This window comes from Ambystoma mexicanum, chromosome 3q, assembly GCF_040938575.1.
Source record: "Ambystoma mexicanum isolate Mex_15411 chromosome 3q, UKY_AmexF1_1, whole genome shotgun sequence".
NCBI lineage: Eukaryota > Metazoa > Chordata > Amphibia > Caudata > Ambystomatidae > Ambystoma > Ambystoma mexicanum.
Window position 1 is genome coordinate 1,084,511,958 of NC_090926.1, and position 23,757 is coordinate 1,084,535,714.

General features: G+C 47.6%; 1 protein-coding gene across 2 annotated transcripts in view; it reads left to right on the top strand.

Moving 5' to 3' along the window:
* The window catches only part of LOC138583277 (zinc finger protein 530-like), a 367,448-nt gene that overhangs the window by 277,362 nt on the left and 66,329 nt on the right, over positions 1–23,757 (top strand). For both annotated transcript variants that reach the window (XM_069655375.1, XM_069655376.1), the window contains exon 9: positions 13,351–13,449. In XM_069655375.1, the coding sequence (XP_069511476.1) occupies positions 13,351–13,449 (99 nt within the window). The remainder of the gene's footprint in view (positions 1–13,350; positions 13,450–23,757) is intronic.

Below are 23,757 nucleotides of genomic sequence, written 5' to 3' on the forward strand. Positions count from 1 at the left end.
CCGTTAGGCATCTGTACTGTTGCATACCTCTGTAAAGCGCTATGTTGCATCTCAGAGATAGGCTCTGCACTCAATAAATGCCATCTAACGCTTTATATCTGGGACACACCGATGCAGTCTCGCCTGGGACCTGTGAGATCCTCAGAGGAGTCATATATGACCTGTGTGTCACCAACATTTGTATAAACTGCAGCCTTGCACTTCGTGGCACCCTTTTGTGATATCCCAGCACCTGCCCCCATTGTGCACCTGTAAACTCTGCCCACAAGTCTGCCTCCCATTTGCTCCGTATCGCTGGAGGGAGGAGGGAGGTCCATTAGACAGCAGAAGGTCATATAGCCACGATATTGTGGGCCCCTCGTCTGCTATGTCATATAGGAGTTCTACCACTGCATGTTTAACTCTATATGTGGGCCATCTACGTGTGATCTCCATCTTGAGTGTACTGTGCAACAGATATTGGCCCGTATGTATTCCTGTGCACGTTACCAACTCTGAAAAGGGTACACTAGTCATGTCCTGCAATAAATCCTTTATTGTGCCCGCCCCACAGGTTTCACATTGGGTGCGTCAACCTCCGCAACCCTGTGTTGAAGATGCTATCACTGATACCAAAGGAATCTGCACTGAAATCGGGTCCTTAAGCCCCATTGCTGCCAAGGCTCTGTCCCACATTCTCACCCCTGGGGACACTAGATGCGGCCACCAACCTCCCTTAATCCACACCAATTCTTTCAAGTAATAGCGCATGCCCATGGGCTGTAGCATCATTGTGTCAGGTGTAGGGCCACCTGCCAACCAATCCACCACAAACTGTACCTGTCCTGCCACATAGTATATTTCAAACTGCGGGGCCCTAATGCCCCCCTCTGCGTGTGGTCTATTCAGCTGCGATTAGCGCTTTTCGATTCTGCCCATTTTGCCACAAGAACCCCCTACAGATACTATCCACAGTTTTAAAGAAAGATCTAGGTATGTAAAACGGAACATTTACCAAGAAGTACAACAGCCTGGGCAACACTACCATCTTTAACAGAGCTGCTCTTCCCATCAGCGAAAGGGGCAGTATGGGCCAAAACCTCATAGAGATCTTAACCCTCTCCAAGGCCCTTAACGTGTTCTGTATGTGCTCCTCTGCAGGGTTGTGATACACGTTGAGTCCCAAATACTTGATCGTACTTTCCACTGTAGAGCAAGGACAGGTAGCGCCCCCAGGTCTAGCTTATACAGTCCCGGTAGGGGAAACAAAGCTGATTTGTCCATACTAGTGGTAATCCCAGACAATTTTGCAAAGAGCACCAATGCTTCCAGTAACAATTTTAAGTTATCCTCTGGGTTTTGGATATATAACAGCATATCCCGCAAATACCCCTGTTTGCCTTTAGAGAAGTCACAGAGCTAGAAGTCTCTGCCCTACTCAAAAATATCACACCCTCCACCTGCAAAGGGGATATATGCCCACCCACCATCATCAAAGAGTGCTCAGAAGCTCTCACCCCTATCATCTCAGCTTTCATCAATGCATCCTTCTCTTCTGGAACCATACCTCAATGCCTAAAAGAAGTCTGGATTTGCCCACTCTTAAAAAAAAACCTCCTTAGATCCCAGCTCCCCTAGCAACTATCGTCCCATCACCACCGTCCCCTTCCTCCTCAAAATCCTAGATAAAGCCGCCCATAACCAAATCCAGCAATACCTCGAAACCCATGCCATTCTAGGCAGAAGGCAATCAGGTTTCCGCAAAGGCCATGGGACCGAAACTGCCCTATTAGATTTATAGAATCAAATCACCAAAATAATGGACACAGGCAAACCTGCTCTCCTCCTGCTACTCGATCTCTCTGCAGCATTTGACTTAGTGGACCATGGCATCCTCACATCTCACCTAGTCAATGCAGCCCACTTCTCTCACAAAGCAACCTCTTGGATCACCTCATTTCTAGAAGGTAGCGTATGAAGGTGTAATCTGACCAGGCCAATGCTCCATTGACCACCATAAACTGTGGAGTCCCACAAGGGTCATGCACTGCACCGACTCTCTACAACCTCTTCACTAAACCCCTCTTTGACCTACTGGACTCCCCTGGCATAGCCTACTGTCATGATCTCTGCTTCCAAAAGGTCAGGGTTTTCCCAACTCCCTTGGAAGCAGATCCATAACCCAGGTTCCGAGTGCCAACCAGTCCCAATTGGGACCTTTTGGACCCAGTCCTGGCGCCAGTGGCACCAGGCTCATAAATATGCCCAGTCCCAGCGCTGGAAGCGCCGGGCTCATAATGCTTGGGTGGACTTACCTGCAGCAGACCATGCTGCTTACTTGCCTGCCAGTTGAGTCTCTGATCCTCTTCTGTTTGGAACTACTTTTCCTGTTGGGTGGGGCAGGAGCCACTCCCTAGATTCAGAACACTGGAACTCTTCTGGAAAGCAGGAACTCTTTTCTTAGGCGTGGCTGTGGAAGGAGACACCTAAGCACTACAGGAGGCTATTTAAACCACACCCGATGGATGAATCTTGCTTTGCGTTATTCTGCATCCTCAGCAGCAGAACGCTCATCGTGTCTTCTGCATCTGATCCTGGGCCTAAGGAAAAAGGCTTACCATTCTGAATCCAGTCTTCAGCAACACCTATAAAGACAAGAAAGAACAGGTTAGCATTACGGTCTTCAGTGACAGCTCTTCACTTACCTGGTCCATCGGCTGTCACCAACGCCTCGCGCTGCATTCCGGCATCTGAAAGACAAAGGCTTACCTACTCTTCGTGCGCTCCGGAGGTCTTCACACTGCATTCCGGCATCTGAAAGACAAAAGCTTACCAACTCTTCGCACGCTCCGGAGGCCTTCGGCGCTGCATCCCGCATCTGAAAGACAAAACAAGGTGCGTTTAAAGACATTGGGGAACTTTAATACTCACGTGCCATTACTCCTTTCCACATCTAACCCAGTGGGTATTCCGGCACCCTGCAGCCGCCCCGAACTTGTACCTGCAAAATAAAAAGACAGTTACAGCGCATCGTGAAGCAGGCAACAAGCGCTTACTTACGTGCTTCCAGGCGCTTCTATTCATCACACGGGCTCCATCTTCAACTCACTTCAGCCCGCCATCCGCCATCGCCGGAACCCTGCAAAACAAGAGACATCATTACTAAAGACTTTAAAGACATTAGAATTACTCGAAACTTACCGTTCGTGCAGTAAACGACGGACAGCAGTCCTCTGGAGTCAAGAGGCCTGCTCCCCTTATCCAGTGAAGAAACTGGTTACAGCACCCTGCCTCGAGGCAGATGGAGAGCACGGCGTTCACTTACCTAAGGTGAGAGCGTTAACCTTTGGGGTTCTACAGGAGAAGAGAAAGGGAAGAAGAGAGAGACATTCAGTAACCCAGTTCATTAATCCCACATTTTCTATCTGCAGACATCTTACCCTTCGAGCCAGACATACAGTGCACAAAGGTCCAGCCCAAAGAGCCAGCCGTGTGTTACACATCACCTTTGAAGATACGGTATACGCCCAGTCAAGACCGGCGCCTCTACGGGAATCAGGTGAGCGTTACAGAACGCAAAGCCTACCACAAAACTCCCGTCCAGGCGCTATGGAAACCTCGGATACCGACCAGCTAGCCCAGTTACTTGGGGAACTAAGGGCAGAAGTGCATGCAGCCCGTCAGGAAACGAACGCTCTAAGAAAGGAACTGATTATTTCCAAGGAGCGAACAGATGATCTCGCTAGACAATTGCTACAGTCACAAGCCGGACAGACCCCGTTACCCGCATCTGGGGGAAATCTTCTTTCTACATCCTCTATGAATCCAGTGCAGATCAACCTACCTGGGAATGTACCTCTGGCTCCGCCCGAACGATTTTCTGGTGACCCAAAGAGGTTTGCAGTATTTATCAATCAGTGCCGGTTGCATTTCTTATGCCGGCCAGCAGCCTTTCCAACTGATCAAGCTAAAGTAGCTTTCGTGCTTTCGTACCTTAGTGGCAATGCGGCAGACTGGTCTATCCCTCTAGTAAATCAAGATGATCCGGTCCTCCATGATTTTCAAGCTTTTCAGCTCAGTATGGAAAAACTGTTCGCAAGACATTCACAGGGGCAGGCCTTGGACAATGAGCTTCTTTCGTTGCGACAAGGTAATCAAGACCTTTTGGCTTATATTGCGTCTTTCAACAGACTGATAGTGGAAACTCGTTGGCCTGAGGACAAAAGGATTACGCTGTTTTATAGAGGTCTACGCGGAGAGCTCAAAGATGTGTTAGCCCAAGTAGTGAATCCCCCACAAGATTGTTCGGACTATATAGACTTAGTCGTTCAAATAGATCACAGACTGCAGAACAGGAAGGCCGATCGTTCCAAGTTTGATGCTCGAGTATTTTCCAAACCGCCAACTCCTTACAAAGGAGTAGACTCCGGGGAACCCATGCAAAAAGGGGGTCTGAAAGGTCCTCTAACACAAAAGGAGCGGGAAAGGAGAAAACAGTTGCAATTATGCCTCTATTGCGGAAACTCAGGGCACTTTCTTCGAGACTGTCCGGTGAAACCTGCCAAGAAGGCAGTAGGAGCTGCAGTTACCAAAGTTACAAACTCTGAGCAGGAAAAGGCCTCGCCCGACAAGAATAGAGGTCCTCTTGCCGAGCGTGAAAACCAGTTCCGTGACCTCGCATTTCGTGATACCTATGGTCCTCATTAGCCCTGATAATCCGGATCGATTACATGCAATTGAAGCTTACGTCGACAGCGGTGCCATCGGCAATTATGTGGATCATGAAATGGTTTTGAGGATGAATCTAACTCTTTGTCCCAAGGCTGTAAAGGACGTCATTACTACGGTGGATGGTACGGAGATAGCCTCCGGGCCAGTAACGCATACCACTCAAGAAGTGACGCTAGTAAGTCAAGATGGACACCATGAGAAGATCGTGTTCGATGTGATCAAGGCCCTCAGTTTCAGATTATTCTAGGAATACCTTGGTTAGAGAAACACAATCCTCTGATCGATTGGCGAGCAAGAACGGTCCAGTTTCCAGAATGTGTCTCTACTTGTCACCCTCCACCTGGTGTTGCACTGGCAGCAATTTCTTCAGAGACTCCCCAGTTACCTCCCGAATACCTAGAATACCAAGATGTTTTCCGGAAGGATCAGGCTAACTCTCTACCTCCTCATAGGTCTTATGACTGCCAGATCGACCTGATACCTGGATCTACTCCTCCTTGTAGTAGAATTTATGCCCTCACCGAGCCTGAGAACCTTCACCTTCGACAATACCTGGATCAATACCTGGCAAATGGGTTTATTCGTCCTTCCAAGTCCCCTGCTTCTTCAGCTTTGTTCTTCGTTCCACAAAAGGAAGGAGACCTTAGAACTTGTATAGATTATCGCTCCCTGAACCAGATCACCGTTAAGAATAGATATCCGTTACCTTTGATCCCTGAACTCCTGGACCAAGTCAGAAAAGCATGCATATATACAAAGCTGGATCTTAGAGGAGCTTACCACTTGGTACGAGTAAAAGAGGGCGATGAATGGAAGACGGCCTTCCGCACCAAGTATGGGCTATTTGAATATCAGGTCATGCCCTTCGGACTTTGTAATGCCCCGGCCGCCTTTCAATATTTTATGAACGATGTCCTCAGAGAGCTCATAGATGTGTGTGTTGTTGTTTACATTGACGACATCCTCGTTTATTCTTCATCGGAATCTGAACATCGGAAACACGTGAAAATGGTCCTCGAAAGATTGCGTCAACACAAACTTTTCGCTAAGTTGGAAAAATGTGTTTTCAACGTGACTGAAGTTGAATTCTTGGGATTCATATTATCACCTGGCGGAGTGCGTATGGATTCAAAGAAGGTCGATGCAGTTCTCAAATGGCCATCACCATCCTCCGTAAAAGGTGTGCAAAGCATGTTAGGCTTCGCTAACTTTTACCGCAGGTTTATCCCCGAATTCTCTCGAATAGTCCAGCCCATCACTGCCTTGTTAAAGAAAAACAAACGTTTTGAATGGTCTACCGAGGCGGAACAAGCTTTCCAGGATTTGAAGACTAAATTTATCTCTGCACCAATCTTAAAACACCCTCGCCCCGAACTCCCCTACATCGTGGAAACTGATGCTTCAAGCCTTGCCATGGGGGCAGTTCTATCACAAAAGGACCCGGTAACCAATCAGTTGCATCCCGTGGCATTTTGGTCCCGCAAATTCTCGCCTCCTGAAATCAATTACACGATTACTGACAAGGAACTTCTGGCTATCAAGTCTGCCTTTAAGGCTTGGCGGCATTATCTGCTGGGGGCCCGACACACTGTTACTGTGATTACGGATCACCGAAACCTGCAATATTTGAAAACCGCAAAAGCCCAATCCTCTAGACAACTCCGTTGGGCATTATTCTTTGCCGAGTTTGACTTCATAATTACCTATCGACCTGGTACAAAAAACGGTAAAGCTGATGCCCTTTCTCGGATGGGAGTGGAAGAACACTTGATCAACCCTAAACCTGTACCAATCATTCCCGAACAAAGAATTCTGGGTGTAATCGCCACAGAATCCATAGGGGAAGTTAAGGATAAAGCCAGGCAACTTGTAACTCCAGCAGACATACAGAATTGGCATCTGCAGGGAAAGGACTTTGCAGTAAAGGACAACTTATTGTATTTCCAAGAACGATTATACCTACCCAGCACAGATTTACAGAAAAAAGTAATCTCTTGTTATCACGATTCTTTAATGGAAGGACATCCCGGTATAGCCAAGACCTCAGAAAAGATCAAGCGCTACTTCTGGTGGCCGTCTTGGAAAAAAGATATCAGAGACTTTATAATGTCCTGTGGAGTATGCGCCCAAAACAAGAGTCAAAAGGAAAGACCAGCAGGCCTCTTACGCCCTATTGACATCCCACCTCGCCCTTGGCATACGCTTTCTATGGACTTCATCACAGATCTACCTCCATGCTCCGGATACAATACGATTCTAGTAATCGTGGACTTATTCTCCAAGATGGCGCATTTCATTCCGCTCAAAGGCTTGCCAACAGCAGCAACTCTGGCCCGAGAATTTCTCGAAAACATCGTCCGACTGCACGGTTTTCCTTCGGTTCTAATTTCGGATCGAGGTAGTCAATTCATTTCTCATTTTTGGCGAAGTTGCTGTCGGTCGGCTCAAATTGATGTGAGACTATCGACCAGTCACCACCCTCAGACCGACGGACAAACCGAGAGGACCAATCAAACTCTGGAACAGTATTTACGCTGCATGCTGCAACAAACTGAAAAAACTTGGAAAGACATCCTTTGGATAGCCGAATATGCCTACAATAACTCTGTCCATTCGGGAACTGGGAAAACCCCGTTTTTTCTTTTGTACGGCAGTCACCCTCGAACCTCGGAGTTGGATCCCCTCCAAGATCTTGAAACACCAGCAGTAGACTACCTGCATTCTACAATCACCCAAGCCTTTAAGGAAGCTGTTTCTCACCTTCAAAGGGCTAAAGAACAATACAAGAAAGGAGCAGATCAACATCGGAAGGAAGCCCCTCAATATCAAGTAGGGGATCAAGTCTGGTTATCCACCAAATATCTACCTCTAAAAGGGCCACGCACATTCAACCCAAGATACCTTGGTCCCTATTCCATCACTACCATAGTAAACCCAGTAGCGGTCAAGTTGGACTTGCCCCCGCACATGAAGATACATCCGGTCTTCCACGTCTCTCTATTAAAACCCGTGCAACCTCAAACCCGACTAACCAAATCTCCAAAACCTATCCTAGTTGATGGAGAACTCGAGTTTGAAGTCAAAAGCATTCTGGACTCCAAGATCTCCAAATCTAAACTATTCTACCTAATTGACTGGAAAGGCTACGGCCCCCAAGAGAGATCCTGGGAACCTGCTGAATATGTCCACGCTCCTCGCCTAATCAAAAGATTTCACCGAACATTTCCTGACAAGCCAAAACCCCCGGAGAAGCCCGGTTTGGGAGGGGCCTTGAGGGGGGGGTACTGTCATGATCTCTGCTTCCAAAAGGTCAGGGTTTTCCCAACTCCCTTGGAAGCAGATCCATAACCCAGGTTCCGAGTGCCAACCAGTCCCAATTGGGACCTTTTGGACCCAGTCCTGGCGCCAGTGGCACCAGGCTCATAAATATGCCCAGTCCCAGCGCTGGAAGCGCCGGGCTCATAATACTTGGGTGGACTTACCTGCAGCAGACCATGCTGCTTACTTGCCTGCCAGTTGAGTCTCTGATCCTCTTCTGTTTGGAACTACTTTTCCTGTTGGGTGGGGCAGGAGCCACTCCCTAGATTCAGAACACTGGAACTCTTCTGGAAAGCAGGAACTCTTTTCTTAGGCGTGGCTGTGGAAGGAGACTACTAAGCACTACAGGAGGCTATTTAAACCACACCCGATGGATGAATCTTGCTTTGCGTTATTCTGCATCCTCAGCAGCAGAACGCTCATCGTGTCTTCTGCATCTGATCCTGGGCCTAAGGAAAAAAGCTTACCATTCTGAATCCAGTCTTCAGCAACACCTATAAAGACAAGAAAGAACAGGTTAGCATTACGGTCTTCAGTGACAGCTCTTCACTTACCTGGTCCATCGGCTGTCACCAACGCCTCGCGCTGCATTCCGGCATCTGAAAGACAAAGGCTTACCTACTCTTCGTGCGCTCCGGAGGTCTTCACACTGCATTCCGGCATCTGAAAGACAAAAGCTTACCAACTCTTCGCACGCTCCGGAGGCCTTCGGCGCTGCATCCCGCATCTGAAAGACAAAACAAGGTGCGTTTAAAGACATTGGGGAACTTTAATACTCACGTGCCATTACTCCTTTCCACATCTAACCCAGTGGGTATTCCGGCACCCTGCAGCCGCCCCGAACTTGTACCTGCAAAATAAAAAGACAGTTAGAACGCATCGTGAAGCAGGCAACAAGCGCTTACTTACGTGCTTCCAGGGGCTTCTATTCATCACACGGGCTCCATCTTCAACTCACTTCAGCCCGCCATCCGCCATCGCCGGAACCCTGCAAAACAAGAGACATCATTACTAAAGACTTTAAAGACATTAGAATTACTCGAAACTTACCGTTCGTGCAGTAAACGACGGACAGCAGTCCTCTGGAGTCAAGAGGCCTGCTCCCCTTATCCAGTGAAGAAACTGGTTACAGCACCCTGCCTCGAGGCAGATGGAGAGCACGGCGTTCACTTACCTAAGGTGAGAGCGTTAACCTTTGGGGTTCTACAGGAGAAGAGAAAGGGAAGAAGAGAGAGACATTCAATAACCCAGTTCATTAATCCCACATTTTCTATCTGCAGACATCTTACCCTTCGAGCCAGACATACAGTGCACAGAGGTCCAGCCCAAAGAGCCAGCCGTGTGTTACACATCACCTTTGAAGATACGGTATACGCCCAGTCAAGACCGGCGCCTCTACGGGAATCAGGTGAGCGTTACACCTACACTAACTATGCCGATGACACGCAAGTCCTCCTCCCCCTCACTGGAAACTACGCCCGAGACACAGAAGCCCTCCTTATCATCTTCTCCACGATCCAAACCTGGATGGCTATCAATGGTCTCTGCCTTAACGGGGACAAAACAGAGATCATCATCCTGGCCCCCAGCAAAATTCTATCCAAGCTCAGCCAAGACTACTCACACATAACCATTGACAACACTAACATACCTGTCTCAACTGTCGTGAAGACTCTAGGAGTCTACCTAGACGCTACACTCTCCATGACAAGACAAGTCAGCGCCATATCCTCCTCCTCCGCACTGACCACCAAACTCATCTATGCCATAAAACCCTACCTTACCACTCCCAACTGCCTCTCCATCGCTAGAGCCACCATAGGAGTCAGACTAGATTATTGCAACGCCCTCCTAGCCGGCACATCAGCCAAAAATCTAAACAAGCTCCAAATAGTGCAAAACAATGTGCTCCGTGCTGCTCGGCACATCCCCAAATTTGACCATGTATCGCAGGCCCAAAGAAATGCTCACTGGCTCCCAGTCAAGGAAAGAATCAACTTCAAAATACTCACCCTCACACACAAATGCATCAATCACACCGCTCCTTCCTACTTATAAGAAACCATAACCAGGAAATCTTCCCTTCGTCCTAAGAGAAGCCACCATGACAACCAACTCCAAGTTCCCACCATAAGAAGAGCTGAAGCGGGAGGCATTGGCTTCCCGCGCATAGCACCCAAGCTCTGGAATGACCTCCCCAACTCTCAGAGCCAAACCCTCTCTGTTCTCCTTCCGGAAGTCCCTCTAAACCACGCTCTTTACATAATCTATTCCCCCCTCTGACAAGAACTACACATTAATGCCTTGATGTCAGTACTGCCAACGTATGTAACTAGAAAATGCTACTGTAAATCAAAATTTGCCTTGTAATCTTAACTACCTTCCTTCCTGTAACCAGCCAATTGCTTTATATGTAACAGCGCCATGATGCCCACGGGCTGATTGTGCGCTTTAAAAATACGAATAAATAAATAAATATCGTCCATACGCCGGGAAATCAAAGGCCTATTCCCATCAATTTCAATACCTGCTCCTATGTATTCAGTCCTGAGATACTGGGCAATAGGTTCCAGGGCTAGCACGTAAAGTTGCAGTGAAAGAGGGAAACCTTGCCTCATCCCTTTCTCCAGTTCCCACGCCTCCGAGATGTATCTCCCCGTTTTGACCTTATCTCCCCGTTTTGACCTTAGCCATCAGTCTAGTGTACACTAGCTGTACCCACTGAATATATATCTGCCCAAACCCAAACCTGCGCAAAGTTGCATAGAGCCAGTCCCATCTGATGGAATCAAACGCTTTAGCCACGTCTAGCATGGCTATGGCGCATGGTGTGTCCAGAATGCAGTGCCATTGATCACGTGATGCAATTGTCTCAAATTCCAGGACATGTTACGTCTTGGTATATAACCCGTCCGGATTTCGGAGCGTCCGCAGTCTGTAGTTGCAAAACCCTCACAGCGCTGGTCTACATGCTGGGTGCATGAGATTCACTCACTTTTCACTGCTGCCTGTCCCGGGACAACCGGCATTTATCTTAATAAATAGAACATAGGCTCAAACTCTTTAAGTAAGCAAGCAAAGCTTGCTTGTTTAAAAGGTACGTTGGCATGTTTCTGTTGGTGACTATATTATAGTATGTTCATTCTGTTTGTTCCTTTGCTAGCAGTCCATCCGAGGAAGGGATTTTACAAAAAACGCATTGTGGGTTGTAAACAGATCACCCTTGTTGAAAAGACTTGGAACTGTTTAAACAGATGGCCATAATAATCTGACGTGAACTCCCAATGGATAGTTCAATCAGCTTTGTTTTGGTTTTTTTTAATGTGTCGGGCCGTCAATTGCTCTCTCATCTATTCCGGGCAGTTCCCTCCCTGGCCCTCAACCCTAGGACGGTCACTGTTGATCGGTAACCCCTACTGTCTAATGTCCAATAGTGAGGGCCTAAATAGTGAGGGCCTAAATGCAGTAGCCTTCCCTATCTAAAAATGTCCTCAGATAGCAATCTAGGTGTTTCTAACAGGGACCCTGGTAAACCAGTACCATTAAGATGCACTGGACATGTGCCTGTTCTTGCTCGCCCGTCTATACCTCTCCCTGATGTTCCTCTCTCGCTGTCCCTTCCTTCTCCTACTCTCCTCCCTTCCAAATGTACCCACCTTCTCTCCTTTCTCTCCCTGCATCTTCCTCTTCATCTTCTGTCCCACCAAAGTCTTTCTCTACAGTGCACCTTCACCCTTAGTCTTTACTCCCTCGCCTTCCAATAATACTACTACTACCTCCCCTTTCCCCACTACTGCTACCTCCTCCACATCACTACTAGTGTCTCTACTACTCCCTCCTCCACACTACTACTTCTCCACCCCATCTTCTTCACAGTCACCTTACTTTAATTTCCTCAGTCACCACTTCATTCTCAACATACTCTCCTGCTAACAATCATGCTCACACACACACTCAAACAACAGTACCACATGCTCTCATCATCCAATACTGCACTTTTGCCAATAACTTCCTCCATGCTCCACTGCTACTTTTTCCTTCTGCTTGTCTCTTGCTCCACCTTCTCTGGCCTTCCCCGAAAAGCCAACAACTTTCTGGGTCCACCCCCTTCATTTATCCTCCCCCATCTCCCCATTGGCTGTCCTCCCTAATCCAATTAATCCCTATCTTCCCCACTGTCCAAGTTCATCTAGGCTTCTGCTTGGCAGCGGGAGTTATTCTATTTTGGGAGACGCTCCTCTGGTCAGTTGTAAATCGAGCATGTAGGTTTCCTGGAGCGACTTGCGTCGCATCGCTATGCGCTGACCAGTGTTGTAAAGCAGCTGGTGGTGCGTAGCTGTTTCCCACAGCTGACCTGCTGAGTATGCAAGCTTGCATGGCTGCATGACTTTGGAGGCGCTGATGGATTGTTACCACCACTGAGCTTGCTTTAATGGGATTCTCTCTATTGAGAGACAGAAAAGAGCTTGCCAGCCTCATGCTCTATAGGTATGAGGTTATTTAGCGCTGGTACTGATAATAGACCTATCAGCACATGGGGAGAGGGAAGAAATGGGGCACTCTCTACAGTCACCTTCACTTCATAACTTCAGTGGTAGGACTAGCTTTGGCTACTCCAGTCTGAGAGGGGCTCCCATCCCATCTTGATAAGGGCAGCCAACTGATCTTACCATACTTCATGACTCATAAAGTGCTTCTGACCAAGATGAATGAAAATAACTTTTGTACTCCCAGTGTAATTATTTTTTAATAAAGAAGAATGACTCAAATTATATACATAGATCATTTGTGCTTAAAAGGTGTTCTGTTCCTTAAGATGCTCCCTCGTGTGAGCAAACGTAGTACTTTCTCTTTAAACCCAGTTCTTTCTCTTTATCTTTCTTCACTTATGTCCCTCTAATCACCTTCCTGGCCGCTCCTTTCCTTGAATCAGCTTCTTCTCTCTGTCCCTAAACCTCCATATGCATCTTGTTGCATCTAGTCCTTTGCTCTCCTTGGGCCGAAACACTGGAACTTTTTCCTTTTCTATGTGTTCGTCTTCATCTTTTCGTATTTTTCAGTCTAATCTCAAAGCTCATTTGTTATATACCCAACCTTATCTTTCTCCTTTCGTCTGATATTTTATCTGGAATGCATTGCCATCTTGATTGTACTGCCATTCTTTTTATTAGTGCACATCCCTCAGAAAGTAGGGTGAGTTGGAAAACTGAAGAAAGTGTAATAAACAGATGATGATGTAAAATATTGACTGTCAGCACTTCAATGTGGATTCTGTCCTCTTGAGAAAATATGTGTTTGCTTAAAAATATATTTTTAAAACAGGGACTGAACTTAACGCTCCAGTCGGTATTAATGAAGAAGGAGTGGCCTACCCCATGCACATTCAAGACTATCAAAGAGAAAGCTTTTCCTGCCCTTCAGGTGAGTAAACTGCACTCCAGTGCTCAGAATCAATTTAATAAAATCTTGCATATTCAATTGAAGCTGAGCCATTCATTCAGGTTTTCAGCTATGCTCATCAGCCCATACGTTGTTAGCAAAATGTCTCCCATCGTACCATGTCAGAGCAGAATTTCTCCCATTGTACCATGTCAGAGGTTAAGTTAATATGGATGACAGTGAGTTGTCTATTGCAGTGAACAGCATGTACATATTACCTTGGTTGTCCACCATTTTAAAGATAGAGCTGATGAGTTACATAGTCTAAAAGGGGCTTTGCTAATTGGTTCCGGAGGATCGTATGAGTTTGGCGGTAATTTGGCAGTAAATCAATTTTGCTCAAATTTCCGCCAGGAGGTCAGACGAGGGTACTGGACATGCCCTTTGATGGGGATAACCTCTTTGGGAAGGCCGTTGGCGATTACTTGCAGGCCATCAAGACGGATACAGAGATGGCTCGAACACTGGGCCCTCTCCAACATCACCGCTCTTCCTTTCGTGCCTCCGGAGGAAAGTCGGGCAGATCGTCGAAAGGTTTCTCCTCGTCGTACCGTCAGCCCTCCCGGTCCACGACCCAGGAGGCCTACAGAGGCCGTTACAAGGCCTTCGGGGGAAGTGGTTAGCTCTGTTGTCGCCCCCAAGGTTGTACGCAGGTGCCAAAGCAGGACTGAACTGGCCAGGACGTCGTGCCCCCACCCATGCACCCTGATGGGAAGCCGGCTGACGGGATTCGTCAGCGAGTGGCAGAAGATCTCCACCGACAGATGGGTGCTGGACACTCTCGCCCACAGACAGACCCTGGAGTTTCAGCACAAGTGTCCACGGATCCCTCCGGTGAACCGGCAGGAGCAGCACATCCTGCAGGAGGCACAGGCCATGCTACGAAAAGGGGCAATAGAGCTAGTTCCAAGATGACTCCAGGGCTCCAAAGTCTATTCCAGATACTTCTTAGTCAAAAAGAAGACTGGGTCTGAAGGGCCATTCTGGTCCATTAATGTACTTTGTCGGATGCAAAGGGTATTCGTTTTTCGGTTCTTGATTGCAGTGATGTGCTTCTTTCCTGTAATTGTAAAAGAAAGTTAGTGGGAATGTTTGGTAATGGTGAAGTTAGGAAGGAAGGAAGGGTTATATTTGTGTTTGAAGGAGGAGTGGTGGGGAAAAAGTTAATACAATTGGTGGACGGTTAAAAATGGTTGCTTTTAGGAGAATTTTTTTGAAATTTAAGAAATGTCCATTTGCAGAAGTTTTAAAAGCAAAGAAAAGTTGATGAAAATATTTGTAGTACACTTTAAATGGCAGTTGGTGTGTATAAGTTTAATGTGTTAGGAGTATATGAATACTTACCACCACGATACAGTATAATCTATTGGTGTTTATGTAGTCATAGAGTTTGTGTTTGCATTATGGGACTTGTAGTTGCACTTTTACCATTATAAACGTTGGAGTACAAGTCACAGAATGTAGAGAAATAACGTTTGACTGCATAAGCAGCTGAAGATTGGAATGGGATCTGTTAGGAAGTATACATGTGCTGTTAATATATTAAACTGGCACACACTGATCGCCAATTATAAATGGTGTACAAATAAATGTTTTCTGCTTTTGCTTTGTTTTATGCAAAAGTGACACACTGCTGCTGGAGATGGAGACATGTATTTTTTTACTTTGTTAAGAAGGCTTCCAAAAAATATTTAGGGAAGCACAGCATTACATATGTTTATGTGGAATGCATGTCACAGTTTGGAATTGTGACGTTTAGTCATATTATTTACTTTGCAAAAGACTTAAGAAGCACCTATACATTGAAATGGGCGATGTTGGGATGTATGCATGTGCTGCCAAGATATTAAACTGTGCGATACTAAGTGGCATTTCAAAATGGTGTACAGGTCCATTTTATTTGGTGTTCCCTTATCTTATGGAAAAGTGACACAGTGCTGCTCTACATGCACATATGCATTTTTCAACTTTCATGAAAATGCTTGTAAAAAGAAAAATGTTGAAATGCAGAGCATTTTAATTGGTTGCTGCTTTGTGTGAGCAGGTGATGAATGCTTGGCATTTGTTACAGTGGTTAAAAAAGACAATCAGCCTCATTATGACTCTGGCGTGCCGGAAAACAGAAAATCCCCATTCCCATCGAGTCCCATCGAACTCAATGGGAATGGGGAGGACGGATGCACCACCGGCACTGTGTGCAACAGTGCCGGTGCATCGGTCAAGGTCTGCAAGCGGGTGCCATTCTGCCCGCCAGGTTAGACCTGCCGGGCTGAAAGCCACCCACTTGCAGAACTCGTAGTTTGCTGGTCCAGAGACAATGGTACCGGCAAGCTTACCGGTACCGTTGCTTCCGGACCGGCAAACTCGTAATGAGGCCCAATATGTTTATTGCAAACCTTATTACAGAGTCAGTAGCAGGAACCATGTATATATATATGTGTATGTGTGTGTGTATATATATTTCTGAGGCTTGTGGAATCTGCTTAGATCACATGCTGTGCATAGGCCGACATCTAGTGGAAGCTGCGGAGTATTACAGTTTGTTTTTCGAAACTCGAAAATGGGCGTCGACACAGGGCGTGCCAGTAATACTATCCCTAGTGTGACGTCCACTGTACCCAAGATCCCTCACGCGTCTAGGATCCTCAGATTGTTTATTTCCGCCATACTGGTCGGAAGCATCTTACGGAGTCCCCTGGCCTTAGCCATACATTTGCTAAAATATTAATTAATTGACATCCTTCCCCATCCCAACGTCGAACTTCGACACTCGACGCCGGCTGGAGAAGAAATCGACCGTCGGCTGCTGCACGACGGATTTGGGCCTCGGAAGGCCTCTGGCCTCGGCCCGGGCCTTGGAAGGCCTCTGGCCTTGGCCCTGCAAGTAGGGAGAGTGGGGGGTTGGACATACTCTACACTCTTGGTATATAGGTACACCTTATACATTTCCTACACTTAACAGCCCGCTGCCTCAAGGTGCGTATGGAGGGTACCCCTTTTCAATTCTGCCCCAAGTGCAATCGCAAATACCCTTGGGTCGACAGGCACGCCACGTGCAATCTCTGCTTGCCGAGGGACCACCCCGAAGCGAATTGCAGAGCGTGTAGTAGGTTTAAACCTAAAACACTTAAGGACCGTTCGACGAAGCGTTGGGCCCACCACGCCAGGCAGGCGGTCATGGCAGCAGAGGGCACCTTCAGCGATGGCAGCGACGCCGTGCTTTCGGACGGCGAGGGCATTACGGCGTCGAAAGACAGCCGAGCGCAGGTCCCCGACCTCGGAAGGACGTCCGACAGGGCGGCTATGGGGGAGACCCCCTGCGACACAGGCGCTTCACACACCACCCACACTAAACACACGAAGTCCAACCGAGACTCGACGATGTCGAGTGCTCGGAAAGAGGCACAAACAGAACGGTCCGAAACGGTGTCCTCTGGGCGTTCGAGATCAAGATCGCCGCATGACTCCAGGCAATCATCCACTCTTGCCAAGAGTGCCTCGCTCCCTAAGCTAACGGAAGTTCGATCGTCGGAAGACGAAGACGACTTCCACCCCCAAGCCGCACTCCAGGAGTCGGATCCCGCAGACAATATCAGCACGGCCCCACGTTCGAAGGACAGGGACTCTACCCCCGATCCTCGACGCCAGGCGTCCAAAACCTCCGGAGCCACAAAGTGACAGGGAAAACACTTTTCCACTCACGGGGAGGGGGGAAAACAGCAGAAGTAGCAGCCTCTGCACTCTTCCACACCTGTGAAACACTCCACTCCTCCTAGACAGGCAGACAAGACCAGGTCTGCTGATATTTCAAAGAGCAAATCTACTCAAGATAAATTTTCAAAACTTTCTGAGAGAGTCATTCCCAGTTCCAAAAAATGGTCCAGTGATGACATAGATAGGGTCATGTCAAGGATGTCTTCTTTGGCAGACTTTTATGATAAAAATCCAGAACATTTCCTTTCATATGATCCACAAGGGGCTACACCCTCAGGCTCTAATGATCCTATCCCCCTGAGTAAGAAGCCCCGGTTTGAGACACCGATGAGGTCTACAGACCCCTTCGAGGTACAACCATATTCACGACCATACTCAAGATATCCAGGAGAGACTTCCTTTGGTAAGGACCAAGATTTTGGCATGGCAGAAGAGCAAACCGGGACAGGCTACTATGGGGACGATGAGGACCAAAAAGAGGAAGATCCTGAAACCTACAGAGTAGATTCCCCAGTAGAGAAGGAAGCCCCGGTTACCGACTCCCCTGTCGATAACCAACACCTCCTGAATGAGGTTCTCGCAGTTGCAGCAGAACACTTCTATATTGACATCCACGGTGTCCAGGAGGAGAGGGACTTCGCAGAAGAGTTAGTGGGAGAAAGGAGGCCTGTTGCCCAGACCATCCCTATCCTCAAGTCTATTCAGCAGAGAATAGACCAGTCCCTGGTGAACCCAAGCCTCACCAGAGCAGTCAATCCCAGAGTTGAAAAACTTTTCAGGGCAGCCCAGTCTGACCCTCTCTATATAAGAGGAGATCTGAAACCAGACTCCCTAGTTGTCACTAACACTCGTAAGAGGGCTGGAACTCCCTTGTCATCGTCCGAAGCTCCTCCAGACAAGGAGAGCAAAAAACTATATGGTTTCGGCAGGAAAGTAGCCTCAACGTCCGCTTATCAGGCAAGGATTGCAAACTCCACCACCCTGTTGGCCAGCTACAACTGCCATCAGTGGGAAGAAGTCGCGGCACTCATAGCCTCTGCTCCGGAACCCTTAAAGGGCCAATTAGCTCGGATTTCCGCAGAGGGTAGAGCCGTGTCTGGTTGCATTTTAAAAGCAACCTTTGAATCCGCAGACAACGCAGGCAGATTGATAGCAGAAGGTACTGTTATCAAGAGACATGCGTGGTTACGGCAGTCTGGTTTTAAGGCAGAAACCCAGGCATCATTATTGGACAAACCGGTGGAAGCCGATCTGTTGTTTGGTAAGGCGGTCGAGGACGCACTGAAGAATGCCAAAGACGAATACGAGACACTCAAGTCTCTTGGCCAGTTAACCAATAAACCCCCTAACCAGAGAGGGAATAGTAATTTTCGTCGCCCACGCGGCCAAAATTCCAAGAGAGGATCTAACTATTCCCAGGGGCAGGGTACACAGTGGAACAACAGCCAACAGTCTACCCAGGGTTACGGCAGGGGTAATAGGAGAGGACGTGGTAAAGGCAGAGGCAGCCCCAGCAAAGGAGGCGGCACGCCTCTACCAAAGCAGTGACGCTCAGTTCAGGGTCCCTTCTCACGCAACCCCAGTAGGGGGGCGCATTTCCAACTTCACCCAGGCTTGGGAAGGGATCACATCAGACAGATGGGTGCTGTCAACAGTATCCTCAGGTTACTGTATAGAACTACTGCAGCGTCCCCGGAACCATCCTCCACGACAAAGAGTACACTCTTTAGAACATCAGAAGATTCTCCTCGAGGAGATCGCCATTCTGCTAGAAGAGTACACGATAGAACTCGTCCCGGGACACCAGGTAAACAAGGGTATTTATTCAACTTACTTCCTTGTGCCAAAAAAAGATTTGACAATGCGCCCAGTATTGGACTTACGGCCTGCCAACAAGTATGTCAAGCTCCAAAAGTTTCGTATGACTACGCTACAAGAGGTAATCCACCTCCTAAAAAAGGGGGATTACATGGCAACCTTGGATATGAAAGATGCCTATTTTCATATTTCCATGTTCCCAATGCACAGAAGGTACTCGCGCTTCAAGGTGGACAGTCGGCACTACCAATTCTAGGTACTGCCCTTCGGGATAGCTTCGGCAGCAAGGGTATTCACCAAGGTACTGGCGGTGGCGGCTGCACACCTACGCAGGGAGGCAATCCCGGTGTACCCTTATCTGGACGACTGGCTCATAACGGGGGAAACCCCAGTAATTTGCAGGACAAACATTCAAAAGACTATCGACCTCCTCCACGAGTTAGGCTTCTCAATCAACGAGAAAAAGTCAAGCCTGGTGCCAAGCACCTCCAAACAGTTCCTAGGAGCAATCCTAGATACTCAAGAGGGGTTGACCTTTCCTTCAGAGGAAAGAATTCGGAATATACTACTGCAAATTCTGCAATATCAGTCCGGTCACCAAATAACAGTACGCAAAGCAATGCGTTTACTGGGCATGATGGCGTCATGTTTTTACCTGGTCCACCACGCGCGCCTGCGCATGCGTCCCATGCAGGAATGGTTGGCGAAACAGTGGTCTCAGGCAAGTGGTCAGTGGGACGATCTAGTGGTCGTTTCGCCAACACTAGTACAAAGCCTTCACTGGTGGACAAGAGTAAATCTTGCACAGGGAAAACCCTTTTACGATCCCGAAGTACAGGCAGTAGTCACTACCGATGCATGTCTGACGGGGTGGGGAGCTCACCATCTCCACCACACAGCTCAGGGTCTCTGGTCTCCCTCAGTGGCCAAGAACCACATCAACCTGCTAGAGCTTCTGGCAGTATTCAGAGCGCTTCAAGCGTTCGAGCCCCACCTACTAAACCTGTCAGTGCAAATCCGGATGGACAGCACAACACCATGTTCTACCTGAACAAGCAAGGAGGGACTCGTTCGCCAAATCTGTCCAAGCTTGCCCAGAAAATCTGGATATGGGCACTCAGACGGAACATCTTCCTGTCATCACAACATGTTCCAGGGGAGCTCAATTCCCTAGCGGATGCTCTGAGCAGAGACTCCCTCTCAGAGGAACACGAATGGGTTCTACACAGAGAGGTCGTAGAAGATATCTTCTCTCAGTGGGGTTTCCCCACTATAGACTTATTTGCCACAAGCGAAAACAGACAATGCCCAGGATTTGCATCCAGGTTCCCCCAACCAGACTCCCAGGGGAACGCCCTGTGGATGAACTGGTCAGGGATGTTTGCGTACGCTTTTCCACCAACTCCTCTCATCAGGAAGGTGGTCAACAAGATGAACAGAGAGTCGATGACGCTCGTCCTAGTTGCTCCCATGTGGGCAAGACAACCGTGGTTCCCACACCTATGCAGGATGGCGGTGTGCGAGCCCATCAAACTTCCAGCCTCGTACAACCTACTGTCCCAGCACCAAGGTCAAACAGTGCATCAGCAACCCAACTCAATGAACCTGGCAGCATGGCTCCTGAGGTCATAGAGTTTGGACATCTCAATTTATCACAGTGGTGTATGGACATCCTAAAAGAATCTAGGAAACCAAACACAAGGCACTGTTACTTTGACAAGTGGAAGAGGTTTGTTATCTGGTGCCAGAGTAGATCAATCAACCCTGTTGATTGCACTCCTTCCACTATTGTTACATACATGCTCCACCTGCTAGATGCAGGATTGGTTTTTAACTCACTGAAAGTACACCTGGCAGCCCTGTCGGCATACACCACTTCCCATAGCAAGGTCTCGTGGTGGAAAGTACCAGTAGTTAAAGCCTTCATGGAAGGAGTAAAGAGACCTCACCCTCCTATTTCAAACCCACCACCAGGGTGGGACCTTAATGTGGTGCTATCTAAGCTCATGGGCCCCCCTTTCGAGCCCATGCATAAAAGCAGTCTCAAACACCTGACTTATAAAACGGCCTTCTTAGTAGCTATTACTTCTATAAGAAGGGTCAGTGAAATTCAGGCTCTGTCAGTGCAGGATCCCTTCTTTACTGTCCATAAAGACAAACTGGTTTTACGCACACACCCTAGGTTCTCACCTAAGTTTATATCTAAATTCCACGTAAACCAGTCCATCGAGCTTCCGGCTTTCTTCCAAGACCCTCAAAGCTCGGCTGAGGTGAAACTACACACCCTAGATGTGCGTAGGGCAGTCCTCTACTATGTAAATAAAACCAGACCGCTAAGGAAAACAGATCAACTGTTTGTCTCCGTAGCTACAGGCAGAGAGGGGGATCGCGTCTCTAAAGGTGCCATCTCGAAGCGGATTATTAACTGTATCCAGCTGTGTTACTCACTCTCTGAAAGACCTCTGCCTTTCACGCCAAGAGCCCACTCTACTAGAGGCATTGGGGCCACTCTGGCTTTCATTGCAAATGTACCCCTTGACACCATTTGCAAAGCAGCTACTTGGAGCTCTATTCACACTTTTACTCAGCATTACTGCATTGACACCCATTCCAAGGCAGATACACAAGGGGGACAAGCGGTTCTAAAAAACACTTATTTGCTCATGACCCTTCTCACATCCCACCTCCTTCTTCAGGTACTGCTCGCTAATCTATGCACAGCATGTGATCTAAGCAGATTCCACAAGCCTCAGAAGGGATACATTACTCACCGTAATCGTATTTCTGATGCTTGTATCTGCTTAGATTCACATGCGACCCACCCTTCCTCCCCTCTGAGAGAAGGCGCATGGTTGCTTGTAGTCTTACCTTTCTATCTATCTGCTTGGATTATCTGTACTCAAGCTACTCCTCATGCTACCTCATGTCAGAAAAAATACAATCTGAGGATCCTAGACGTGTGAGGGATCTTAGGTACAGTGGATGTCACACTAGGGATAGTATTACTGGCACGCCCTGTGTCGACGCCCATTTTTGAGTTTCAAAAAACAAACTGTAATACTCCGCAGCTTCCACTAGATGTGGCCTATGCACAGCATGTGAATCTAAGCAGATACAAGCATCAGAAATACGATTACGGTGAGTAATGTATCCCATATATATATATATATATATATATATATATATATGTGAAAGAGTTCAAGAAAACATTTTTCGAAATGTAAGCATACCTGTATAATGTTATCTTTTTGATGCAGAACTGTTTTATTAAGAGGCGATATGTACTCTGAGAGTTCAAGTGTACATATGAAGTGTTGAAGAGAGATGACAGGGTTAGGTGTAGAGGTTTGTGATGTGATTAGTGTATAGATGTGTGACTCTTTGAAAGCAGCCAATGAGGGAGTGTTAAGAACATGGAAGTGGAAAGGGTAGAAGGGTTGCCCTCTGCAAGTGGGTGTGCAGACACCACGGCAGTCAGCGGATGGCACATGCCACATCCAGGCCTTTTGTGGATGCCTGCCATCGAAAGGGGACTGTGGGGAGTAGCCAATCAGGTTTGCTGGGTGTGGTGTACTTGCAATGTGTATTGGAATAAGAACAACACACAAAGTCACTGGTCCTCATTACACGGACGGCGGTAACCATGGCGCTATTAGCGCCATGGTAGCCCCAGGTATTTTACCGGGTCCGCCATGGTGAATGGCGGAATTACCGCCCTATTCCAAGGTGTGTGGGGGCTGTAATTCCCCATTCACCATGGCACTTCCCCATTCCCATTTTTGCCCCCATACGGCTCAATGGGAATGGGGAAGGCGGTAATTATGGTACCGCAAATTGCGGTACCATAATTACCTCCAAGGTCCCTTTGCGGGTCCCGTCCTTAACGGCTGGTAAAGTCCCACAAAGGAACCTCGTAGTAAGGCGGTAAGGGTTTACCGGCACTGGTACCCTTACCGGTACCGGTAAACCCTTACCGCCATCCTTGTAATGAGGCCCACTGTTTACTAACCCTTCCCTTTTACCGCATGGCCAGAAAGCACTCTGTAAAGCACTATACGCTGTAAAGCACTATATGAATGTCAATATACTGTTCCGCAGAGGCTCAGAGAAAAATACTTAATGTATCTAACGAATGTGTTTGCGTTATAGTGTAATGCCTGAGAACTGTTTTTTTAGAGTATATGATGACAAATAAAATTGTTTTTTATTGTTAACAAGAAGTGATGATCTACTTTATGAAGAATACAGATTAGCTAAGTCATCTGTAGTAGTGGTGAGCAGTACTCATATCTGCAGGTGTAGAAGGGAGGGGTAGCCTGTGTCTTTTCACATATATATTCACATAATCCCTCATGACACAGGCTCCTCGAGAACAAACAAAGAGGACTCACTACCCCATATTGTGTTTAAGAAGTCTTTGAGAAGGCAGACTGTGTGGATTCTGGGGGACTCTTCAATTCAGTCATTGAAGGTATATGCTGATAATCAGGGCATCCTCAGAATTATTGGAATGGCAGAAGTTTCCTGGCATGCAGTTTGTGGTTCAAACTGGGCAAGCTTGCTTTCATTTTGTGAGAATATGGCTCACTTCAAATATCCAGATATTGTGATTGTCCATTGTGGAGGGGACAGTTTGAGGTTTGTGACTCCAGTGTCTTTGCAAGTTGCGTTGAAGGATTAAAAGCCTAATGCAACTGATTCCTGCTGCTCAGATTATTTTTTCGGAAATAAATCAGAGGGCTGTCCTCATATTGAACA